We start from the raw sequence: 12423 nt of genomic DNA, 5'->3' as shown, positions 1-12423 counted from the left end.
TGAACAAACTCACACAAAACGAGCACTGCTGTTCTTTATTCAAGCAAGCATTTACAAGAAAGTCAAGTGCAGTCACAGTAAGTAAAACTTTGTTTGTTTGTTTGTTTTTTTTAAGGTGCTCGGCAGATATCACCAAATTTTAAATCTACAGATTTTATTGCATGTGTCAAGTGATGCTGCTGCACTGTGTGTCTAAGCTCATAAAGAGTACAGCACAAGTACCAGTCTGGGTTCAGCCTGAACATTACAAAAACTACACTACAGTAAAGCAAATACATAGGTTACTTACAGAGCTTTCTAACACACATGCTTACGTTTGTAAGTCATCAGAACACAAGCAGGACACTGAACCCGTGGCTAGTCGTGTGTGACTTTGGTCCCATCAGATTCCCATCTGATCGACAACTTTAATAAAGTCTCAGTGACAGGTTGTGCTGTCTGTGCTTTATGAGGGATCTCCAAATCGACACAATAACTCACCTATAAAAGCATCACTATCAAACACTTCTACAATAAAGTGTTTAGTCCTCATAAAGTCTGAAAAACATAAAAAAGCTTCTTTATGTAAGTAATAAAGCATTACAAATCTCGCTAATCCCTTCATCATCTGTGACTTTAGTTTGGCATTATGAGGCTGGGATTCCCAAACACATCTTAGCACTCGCACTCCTACTTTAAACCAGCGGCTACAGATAGCATTGCCACTTTAAATGATCACTGAAGATTCATTCTCACTCCATCACCTGGGGAACTTGATCTGTTTTATTTAAAAAAAGAAAAAGAAGAAATCTGAGCCCAGCCTCAGTCAATGTAAACTTGTTGCGTTAGTGTTGTACCGGTCTCCTGCCAACTTAGTGTGACTGAAACGTCTTGGCTAAGTCCTCCAGTACAGACATTAACTTTTGTTCCTCCAGAGGGGAGCTGTGGGTCCAGGCCAAAGGCAGGTGGGTGGACACCATCTTCCGGTCTGTGGAAACACACACACACACACACACACTGATGTTAACATGATGGGTTGCACTTACAAAAACTGTTGTGTTGTCTAACCAACCACTGGTTTGATTTTGATGTCAAAGAAAACTGATTTCTACTTTTTATCAAGGGGAATAGGAAGGGTGTGTTCCAACTACAGGGGGATCACACTCCTCAGCCTCCCTGGGAAAGTCTATGCCAGGGTGCTGGAAAGGAGAGTTCGTCCGTTAGTCGAACCTCGGATACAGGAGGAACAATGCGGTTTTCGTCCTGGTCGCGGAACACTGGACCAGCTCTTTATCCTCTCGAGGATACTTGAGGGTGCATGGGAGTTTGCCCAACCAGTCTACATGTGTTTTGTGGACTTGGAGAAGGCATTCGACCGTGTCCCTCGGGGTGTCCTGTGGGAGGTGTTGCGGGAGTATGGGGTGTCTGGCCCACTGTTACGGGCCATTCGATCCCTATACAACCGTTGCAAGAGTTTGGTTCGCATTGCCGGCAATAAGTCGGACTTGTTTCCGGTGGGTGATGGGCTCCGCCAGGGCTGCCCTTTGTCACCGATTCTGTTCATAATTTTATGGACAGGATTTCTAGGCGCAGCCAAGTGGCGGAGGGCTTTCACTTGGTGGCCTCAGAATCTCATCTCTGCTTTTTGCGGATGATGTGGTTCTGATGGCTTCATCGGTGGGGGCCTCCAGCTCGCACTGGAACGGTTCGCAGCCGAGTGTGAAGCAGCGGGAATGAGGATCAGCACCTCCAAATCTGAGGCCATGGTTCTCAGCCGGAAAAAGGGTGGAGTGCCCACTCCGGGTCGGGATGAGTTCCTGCCCCAAGTGGAGGAGTTCAAGTATCTCGGGGTCTTGTTCGCGAGTGATGGGAGAAGGGGCCGGAGATCGACAGACGGATTGGTGCTGCGGCTGCAGTGATGCGGACGCTGCACCGGTCCGTCGTGGTGAAGAGGGAGCTGAGTGTAAAAGCGAAGCTCTCAATTTACCGGTCGATCTACGTCCCGACCCTCACCTATGGCCACGAGCTGTGGGTAGTGACCGAAAAGAACGAGATCGCGGGTACAAGCGGCAGAAATGAGCTTCCTCCGAAGGGTGGCTGGCCTCTCCCTTAGAGATAGGGTGAGAAGTTCGGCCATCCGGGAGGGGCTCAGAGTAGAGCCGCTGCTCCTCCACATCGAAAGGAGCCAGTTGAGGTGGTTCGGGCATCTGACAAGGATGCCCCTGGGCGCCTCCTGGGTGAGGTGTTCGGGCATGTCCCACCGGGAGGAGGCCCAGGGCAGACCCAGGGCGCGCTGGAGAGATTATATCTCTCGGCTGGCCTGGGAACGCCTTGGTGTTCCCCCGGATGAGCTGGAGGAGGTGGCTGGGGAGAGGGAGGTCTGGGCTTCTCTGCTTAGGCTGCTGCCCCCGCGACCCGACTTCGGATAAAGCGGATGAGGATGGATGGATGGATGGAATAGGAAGTTAAATCAGCCTTGATATAACCTGTCGAGGAAAGTCGGCACATATCCAAACGCCAGCCTGGATCTCCAGGTGTCTTACCCTAAAAGTATCCTGCACCCCTTTGACCAGTGGTGTTAAACTGCTCATTGATTTGTTCATGCTTCTCCTTCAATGCACTTCTTAATTTTCTCTCTGTGAGTGTACGCATTCCTCTCATTGAAAGAGATAAGAGTGGCCTCCAGACAGTCTTAATGCCCCCATGCCTTGCTCTTCTTTGACTCAAGCTAAAATCCATCCAACCCTTTCTTTCTGCTTCACACTCAGCTTCTTTGTCTTTTCTCTGTAGTGGCCAGAATACAATGTCGACTTAATTGGGATTTTTTTCCACTCTCAATTGTTGTGCCTCTCTTTGTTTTTTCATCAATTTACACTATATTACAGTCGCCTTGATCCTTTGGCCCTGGATAAACACCATTTACCACAGCAGACTGATGTTTGCACCTCTAATTCAAACAGGAAAGTCAGCGTCAGACTGAAAAATGGCATTCCTTATGGGAGAGAGGAGTGTGTGTGTGTACGTATGTGTGTGTTGGGAGACGGTTGTGGTGGTTATGTCACGATCCCATCGACCTTCCAGTGTCTCCCAGTTCTGACCTGTGACATAAAAACAATCACAAAGGAAGTCACACTTGGGTATACACCCATAATTCTGTAAAACAAATCAAAGTTTGTTCTCTGTAACAGAAAATACACAATTTTCCCCTCACTTGTGAACTGATCCATACTCATCACACCTACGCACACAAACGTGTGAGTCCAGGTGCAGGGTCTCCCACTGATAAAAGCCCAACAGGTCAGAGGGAGTCTATAGACCTGCTGGCTCCTTCTAATGGATGTGCAAGTTAACATGGGAAGTAACATGGATGTACATCTAAACATTTACACTTGTGACCACAGAGGAGAGATTGATTGCTCCTCCTCTGTCTGCACTCCATATCACAGAGACTTAATTAGAGGATGTGACATTGGGATAAATCATTGGAATGGCATGGAAATGTGTCCCATAGAATAGATGAATGACACTGCAGTCAATCCATCAAATGATGCCCTCATGGATACATGAGGCCGAAAGATCATGTTCTTGACTCTGGCATCTACACTGATGACTATTTCATTGAAGACAGCTACAACAAACAGCGCTGGACATTTAAGAGCGACCACCAATTTCAGTACGAGACAGGATATCAATCCCTGGAGACTCAATATTTAAAACTTAAACGTCTTGATGACCTCGAACAGATAATGAAGGTTAGAAGAGGACATGAAACATGGCCAAAGTTTATTTGTCAACCTAATTAAACAGATGTTGGCCTTGGATGCAAACCATCCAAGGCCAACATCTGTTTAACACCCTCGATGGTTCTCCAGCATCCCTTTTTCGACCCTAAGAGTTCCCCGTGCATTGACATGAGTAGCACAAGGGGACAAAACCTTGTGGTCTTTCAGCAGCCTTCAAACGTCAAAAGCAAGAGATCACAGGAAATCAACTGCAGTTTCCAAAGCTCGGTTGAATTTTCTCAACAACTATACGTCAACACATCAGCCGACCAATCCTTCAACTCAGATGAGCTTAAAATAGTTGAAGGGAGCATTTTGGGAAACCACTACAAGGTAGAGGCTGTCCTTGGAGAAGGGGGCTTTGGTATTGTAGCCAAATGTCGCGATACAAAACCAACCAAGCTGTGGCTATTAAAGTCAACAAGAACAACCCTGAAATTCGGCAACAGGCAAAACTGGAAATTTTCATCCTGGAGCAGCTGCGAAGGTTGGATCCAGATGGCGCCAACATTGTTAAATGGAACGTTTTTTTTCCTCGACAGAGAGCGGGTTTGCTTAAATTTTGAACTCCTTGATCAATGCCTGTGGGACTACCTGGGTTCTCTGGGAATAGTGCATGCTGACCTCAAACCTGGAAACATAATGGTTGTGAACTTATAGACTTTGGCCTTGCATGTCCTGCGTCTGCAGTGAATCCTTGTGACTGTGTGGGGACGGTTGGCTATAGTGCACCTGAGGTTATGCATGGCCTTCCTTATAATGTAGCTATTGACATGTGGTCTCTGGGGCTGGTAGCTGTGGAGCTTGCTACCGGGGTGCCCCTCTACCCTGGAAATGTTGATTATGATGCATTGAAATTCATCATACAGACTCAGGGTCTGTATGACTCAGGGTCAGCTCCCAGATCATGTTCTTGACTCTGGCATCTACACTGATGACTATTTCACTGAAGACTGCTACAACCAACAGCTCTGGACATTTAAGACCGAAAAACAATTTAAATACGAGACAGTCCCTGGAGACTCAATATGTTAAACTTAAGCGTCTTGATGACCTCGAACAGATAATGAAGGTTAGAAGAGGACATGAAAATGTAAATTAAAACAGATGTTGGCTGGAGGCTGGAGTCTGGAGACTCTGTTGTCCTGCTGGGAGACTTCAATGCTCACGTGGGTAACAACAGCGAGACCTGGAGGGGCGTGATTGGGAGGAACGGCCTCCCTGATCTGAATCCGAGCGGTGTTTTGTTATTGGACTTCTGTGCAAATCACAGTTTGGCCATAACGAACACCTTGTTCGAACATAAGAGTGTCCATAAGTGCACGTGGCACCAGGATGCTCTAGGCCGCAGGTCGATGATCGATTTTGTAATCGTATCACCAGACCTGCGACCATATGTTCTGGACACTCGGGTAAAGAGAGGGGCTGAGCTGTCAACTGATCACCACCTGGTGGTGAGTTGGATCAGGTGGCGGGGGAGGACGCTGGACAGACCCGGTGCACCTAAACGTGTAGTGAGGGTGTGCTGGGAACGTCTAGCAGAGGCCCCAATCCGTGAGATCTTCAACGCACACCTCCGGCAGAGCTTCAACAGCATTCCGAGGGAGACTGGGGACATTGAGTCCGAATGGACCATGTTCAGCGTCTCCATTGCCGGGCTGCTGCAGTGAGCTACGGCCGCAAGGTGGTTGGTGCCTGCCGTGGTGGTAACCCCCGAACCAAATGGTGGACACCAGAGGTGAAGGGAGCCACCAGGCTGAAGAAGGAGTCCTATCGGGCTTGGTTAGCCTGTGGGACTCCGGAAGCAGCCGACAGGTATCGACAGGCCAAGCGGAATGCGGCTCGGGCAGTGGCTGAAGCAAAAACTTCGGGTGTGGGAGGAGTTCGGAGAGGCCATGGAAAAAGACTTTCGGACTGCCTCGAAGAGATTCTAGCAAACCGTCAGGCGTCTCAGGAGGGGAAAGCGGTGCTCTACCTGCACTGTGTATAGTGCTGGCGGAGCGCTGCTGACGTCGACTGAGAAAATTGTCAGGCGGTGGAAGGAATACTTCGAGGACCTCCTTAATCACACTGACACGTCTTCCGAGGAGGAAGCAGAGTCTGGGGATGAGGGAATGACCCGCCAATTTCCGGGCGAGGTCACTGAGGCAGTTAAACAACTCCTTGGTGGCAGAGCCCCTGGTGTTGATGAGGTCCGCCCGAGTTCCTGAAGGCTCTGGACGTTGTAGGGCTGTCCTGGTTGACACGCCTCTACAATGTTGCATGGAGATCAGGGCAGTACCCTGGACTGGCAGACCGGGGTGGTGGTCCCCATCTTTAAGAAGGGAGACCGGAGGGTGTGTTCCAACTACAGGGGATCACACCTCAGCCTCCCTGGGAAAGTCTATGCCAGGGTGCTGGAAAGGAGAGTTCGTCCGCTAGTCGAACCTCGGATACAGGAGGAACAATGCGGTTTTCGTCCCTGGTCGCGAACACTGGACCAGCTCTTTATCCTCTCAAGGATACTCGAGGGTGCATGGGAGTTTGCCCAACCAGTCTACATGTGTTTTGTGGACTTGGAGAAGGCATTCGACCGTGTCCCTCGGGGTGTCCTGTGGGAGGTGTAGCGGGAGTATGGGGTGTCTGGCCCATTGCTACGGGCCATTCGATCCCTATACAACCGTTGCAAGAGTTTGGTTCGCATTGCCGGCAATAAGTCGGACTCGTTCGGTGGGTGATGGGCTCCGCCAGGGCTGCCCTTTGTCACCGGTTCTGTTCATAATTTTTATGGACAGGATTTCTAGGTGCAGCCAAGTGGCGGAGGGCTTTCGCTTCGGTGGCCTCAGAATCTCATCTCTGCTTTTTGCGGATGATGTGGTTCTGTTGGCTTCATCAGGTGAAGGCCTCCAGCTCGCACTGGAACGGTTCGCAGCCGAGTGTGAAGCAGCGGGAATGAGGATCAGCACCTCCAAATCTGAGGCCATGGTTCTCAGCCGGAAAAGGGTGGAGTGCCCACTCCGGGTCGGGGATGAGCTCCTGCCCCAAGTGGAGGAGTTCAAGTATCTCGGGGTCTTGTTCGCGAGTGATGGGAGAAGGGAGCTGATCGACAGACGGATTGGTGCTGCGGCTGCAGTGATGCGGACGCTGCACCGGTCCGTCGTGGTGAAGAGGGAGCTGAGTGTAAAAGCGAAGCTCTCAATTTACCGGTCGATCTCGTCCCTACCCTCACCTATGGCCACGAGCTGTGGGTAGTGACCGAAAAAGAACGAGATCGCGGATGCAAGCGGCAGAAATGAGCTTCCTCCGAAGGGTGGCTGGCCTCTCCCTTAGAGATAGGGTGAGAAGTTCGGCCATCCGGGAGGGGCTCAGAGTAGAGCCGCTGCTCCTCCACATCGAAAGGAGCCAGTTGAGGTGGTTCGGGCATCTGACAAGGATGCCTCCTGGGCGCCTCCTGGGTGAGGTGTTCGGGCATGTCCCACCGGGAGGAGGCCCAGGGCAGACCCAGGACACGCTGGAGAGATTATATCTCTCGGCTGGCCTGGGAACGCATTTGGTGTTCCCCGGATAAGCTGGAGGAGGTGGCTGGGGAGAGGGAGGTCGGGGCTTCTCTGCTTAGGCTGCTGCCCCCGCGACCTGGCCTCGGATAAAGCGGATGAAGATGGATGGATGGAAAACAGATGTTGGCCTTGGATGCGGCATCCCCTTTTCAACCCTGGTCTCTCTAAGAGGTTCCCGTGTATGACACTGAAAGACCACACAGGGGCAATCGTGGCTCAAGAGTTGGGTGTTCGCCTTGTAATCGGAAGGTTGCCGGTTCAAGCCCCGGCTCCGACACTTCACCCGTTGCCTACTGGTGGTGGTCAGAGGGCCCGGTGGCGCCAGTGTCCGGCAGCCTCGCCTCTATCAGTGCGCCCCAGGGTGGCTGTGGCTATAATGTTGCTTGCCATCACCAGTGTGTGTGAATGGTTGGATGACTGGTTGTGTAAAGCACTTTGGGGTCCTTAGGGACTAGTAAAAAGCGCTATACAAATACAGGCCATTTACCATTTTTCACACAGAAGCAATCTCCAGCATTGCTTCTTTGACCCTGGGCAAAAGTGACAAAAACACAAACTGGAGTTGGAAAAGGATATTAACAGCTAATTACACTGCAAAAATTAATTAAGCTGCTCCAATAATGATCACTTTGGCTTTTTCTTTTTTTAAATTTTCACTCCCCCCACCCCAACCAGTCACGGCAGATGGCTTCCCTTCCTGAGCCTGGTTCTGTCGAAGGTTCCTTCCTTTTAAAAGGGAGTTTTTCCTTCCCACTGTCGCTAAATGCTTGCTCATAGGGAATCGTCTGATTGTTGGGGTGACCAAAACTCTAGCGGAACTAGCAATTCTTGTGAATTTTTTTTTTAAAAAGCCTTAAAAACAACAACAACCAAAACAACCAAAGAATATGGTCTTGAACTTGAGCACAGTTTTGCTTAAAACCTGTGTCAAGTTCTTACCAATATTTAAAGCGGAGCAGCGGACACCTTACCATCACATCAGTCCTTCAATCAGACCTAAAACATATTAAGGCAGATAAATTCGATACAAATTGGAAATCAATAATCAATTTATATGTGTTATAAATGTGGAACTCCTCTGATTTTCAGAAAAGTTGACCTCTGACCTTGAAATCAAGGTCACTGAGATTTTCAGTAGATGCAACCATGGTATTGATTTGAAAATTCTACGCAATCACAAACTTGGGTGTCCACAGCACCCCGCCATACACCAAACTGGAAACATTAAGAGGTGTTTTTTAGTTTTTTCATAAAGATTACAACAAGAGGGAGGAGGTAAACAAATAACAAAAATGGCAACATTATTGTTGTTTTTGACAATGCTATTTTGAGGATATCTAATGTAGTGCAAAAAAACGAAATAAAAAAAACCCAGATATTAATAATTAAAATAAATAATGTATATACTACATACTATATAAAATCTTAGTGGTCCACTATGGCGTCAATGAACAGAATGAAGGAAGTAAGTCATTTTTATATGACCAGCTACATAGCCATAGTGTGAGCAACATGCTTTTATGACAGTTGTGAGTCAAATGAATTTTAATGACCAGGAGAGCAGAGGGAATAGGTATGGTAGTAGCAGTGCATGTGTTTGTGTGCACAGAGGGGGGGGGGGGATTAAAACACGTCAATCAAACAAATTGTGGTAAAACTGATTATTTTGTACTGTTCAATAGTTTGGAACATTCTTGCAAAGAAATCTGCTCTACTAAAAAGAAGCTTTTACTGACATTCAGTCATAACATTGGTTAAGGCAGGCAGGCTCAGCCACAGTCATTGTCAGTGAGCTAACCTCATTGCCTGTGCCAGTTGATGCTCTTCTAAACATCCAAATGGCAACTCTTACATTGGGAAAGGCATTAAAACAGATTTAGCTAGCCCACAGGTGCAGCAAACCTTCAAACCGCTTTGTAACCCACCTTCACCCTGTCAGCCACAGCAGGAAATTAAGCATAATTTCATGGGCATATGTTCTGTGCTGTGGTTTATGTGCTGCTCCTCCCACCTTAGCCTCTCCATGCATGCATGAGTTGGGAGTTACCAGAATAGAACCATGTCACCAAAAATATATTTTACTGCACATATATCACAATCTTAATTGTTCCGCTATCATTGATAATCTACAGTTCAGTCAACAGTAAGGACTTATTCGGGCTGTTCCATGCCACTGCAATCCCAAACTTTTCATTTAATGTTGGAAAAGGCAAAAAAAAAAGACAAATGACAAACTCTTTTTCGATTAAGAATGGCTCACAAAATTTAGGTGACTGAGATGATGTTTTCAAAAGATATCATCATCATGAACCATAAACTATGGAGGGATAGAGGGAGTTCTGCAACCGCAGTGCCTCTGAGGCATTTCAAGGGCAGGAATCTAGTAATAGTCTGCAAAGGAGGTAGAAATTACATTATAAATCAACCAGAGGTCATCACATCAAGAAGGATGTTTTACTTAATTTAAGAATTAAACTAAACTGAGTTCAAGTGAATCCAACTTGAGGCAACAGTACATGGGCACAAAGTTAAGATAAAGATTTATTTATTGTTGCTGCACTTGGGCATTGTACAGCAAATTCATGTAAATTATCACAAATAAATTTCTGAATGACACTGGTATGTCACTCCTGCATTAACACTCTGAAGTAATCACAGGCAAAGTTAAATAAAAATACTTTTGGCAAAAATGTGAATAGTATTTTTTATGTCACTCAAAATCATTTTCTTTGTTCTACTATTGCAAAAACAAAAGAGAACATTTTTATAGAAAGAATGGTTTCATGTTATATGCAGCCTTGTGTTACAGTAAGGGGAGCTGGTGTCATCACTCATGACAACATAGTGGTCCTATGTAGAGCCTACTGCCAGGCTTTGTAGTTTGACATCAAAATGTTGTAGATGTTTACTATCACCAGGGGGCAGTGTCACAGACAACCAGTCTGTGGACTACTGCTTGTGCCACTTTTGGTCCTTCAGCCAGTCGTGAAAATGTGTGACGTTAACATAAAAGAACTGAAACAGAGTGTGCCCATTGAAAACTTGGTTTTCGTTCCTGATGGTGGACCACTGGGCTGTGCTTTTCATGACGTTTTTGTTTTTTATCTTTGATTTTTTTGTGCTTCTCTTTTCTGTTTATTGTTTCCTTTGCGTTACTGATCCTCTGCTGCAGCTCCGCAGGGGCACAGTCTGTGTCAACACACAGGGGTACACTAAGACTTCAGAAGATTTTCACTGTGCTTGTATACTTCAGCCACATATTTGTTTCAAATTACTTTCAGATTTTTCACATAACAAGGAGCACGGATTTTGTTGTCCTTCATCATTTCCGCTGGAAGCACGTTATAAGGTGGTCATGTGAACATCACACACGTTTTCTGCGCCCATACACTAAAATAGATGACTGACACTGAGGTCAATCCATCAAACAAAGCCCACATGGATATAAAACAGGAAACATTATATTCAAACACATTCTGACACATTCTTATTGGATTACAGTAGAATTATTTAAATGTTCTATGTTTGATCAGTTTGATCGGTTTTCATGACTTCGGGAATTAAAAATTTCCTAACGTAATGCTAAATTATTAAGGTATATATTTATTTACAACCTTTTGAGGGTCTTGCTTCTTATATAACAGAAGCCAGCCAAATATAGGAAACCACTGGGAAATCTCAAAAAGGTTGATTCTGTTCATCTGGATGTAGCATTTTCAATGGGAGAAACGTTTTGTCACTCATCCAAGTGACTTCTTCAGTCTGAAGAAGTCCAAGACTGAAGAAGTTGCTTGGATGCACACATAATTTAATAATAGTAGGTGATCAGCTATGAGAGGACTTCCTAAAATCAACAATCATGTCTTTTGTTTTTGACGTATTTAATGAAAGGAAGGACTCATCAGACCAAGCCACAAAATCTTCTACAACCTGTCCATGGCCACATCAGAAAGTACACTCTTCACCTTCACGCATTGTGACCTATTAGTCAAAAAGTCTAGTACCCAACTGATCAGACTACGATCAAGAAAAAATGATTATAAAGCCTATCAGCAAGTGAGGAGGGCTGAATTGTGTTGAATGCAGATGAAAAGTCAACAAATAATAATCTTGCATGAGTGTTAGGGCCCTCAAGTTCCTTATACAAGAAATGCAGGAGTGTGACAACAGCATCCTCCTTCCTGCCCTATAGGCGAACTGGAAGGGGTCAAGGTGATGTTCAGCTGACATTAAAATCTCTTTCTTAAGTATCTTCTCAAAGGACTTCATCAATAAAGAAGTCAGAGCCACAGGTCTAAAATCATTCAGTACCTTAGGGGAACAGCCCTTAGCAGCTGGAACAATGACAGCATGTTTTGAAATCTCAGGTATTGTCTGTAACTCTAAAGAAAGTGAAAAAATCACACTCAACTGATCCGCACAAGTTTTCAGTACCTGTCCACAGATGTTGTCAGGTCCAGGACTCTTACCCTTAGTGTGTCTAAAGAGATTAGCTACACCCCTCTCATCAATACAAAATGATAAGTGGTAGTCTTTTCTCTTAGTGTACTCGTCTGCATAGAATGATCAAGATTCTCAAAACGAAGATTAAATACTAACTATCTGCCAAATGTTTGTCGGAGGTAAACCCATCTAAGGAAATGTTACAGCTACCCTTCATTTGTAGCCCGGTCATGGTTTCCATACCATACCAAGCTCTCTTAAGGTTATTACTACTGAGTTCTGCCTCAATCTTATTTTTGTACCTCATCTTAGGCCTCTTTACTACAGCCTTCACCTCCGTCCTCAAAATCTTTGCAGTGGAAACGTCAACCTCATTAAAAGCAATTTTCCTTTTAAGAATCAGATCCTTGATGTCTTTGGAGAGCCACGGTTTGTTATTGGGGAAAGTCTTAAATTCTCTAGATGGAATCACAGAGTCTTTACAAAAAGGAATGTAGCTACACACCACATCAATAAATTCATCCAAGTCAGAAGAGCTCTATTGAAACAAGGACCAGTCAGTGCAATCGAAACACCAGTGAAGGGCAAGAGATCTGTCTTTTGTCCAGACTTTTGACCGCTTCACACAGACCATCTCCCTCTTAATCACAGGTCTATAAACAGGGGGGAGGTAAACAATGGTG

General features: G+C 46.1%; 1 protein-coding gene across 4 annotated transcripts in view; it reads right to left on the bottom strand.

Moving 5' to 3' along the window:
• Positions 1 to 20: 20 nt before the first annotated feature.
• Positions 21 to 12423, bottom strand: part of dhrs12la (dehydrogenase/reductase 12-like a) — a 23270-nt gene continuing 10867 nt past the window's right edge. For all 4 annotated transcript variants that reach the window (XM_039622506.1, XM_031749853.2, XM_039622505.1 and 1 more), the window contains one exon: positions 21 to 967. In XM_039622506.1, the coding sequence (XP_039478440.1) occupies positions 852 to 967 (116 nt within the window). In that variant the 3' untranslated portion in view covers positions 21 to 851. The remainder of the gene's footprint in view (positions 968 to 12423) is intronic.

Source organism: Oreochromis aureus, linkage group 14, assembly GCF_013358895.1.
Source record: "Oreochromis aureus strain Israel breed Guangdong linkage group 14, ZZ_aureus, whole genome shotgun sequence".
NCBI classification, from domain to species: Eukaryota; Metazoa; Chordata; class Actinopteri; order Cichliformes; family Cichlidae; genus Oreochromis; species Oreochromis aureus.
This window is presented reverse-complemented; position numbering and strand designations above follow the sequence as displayed.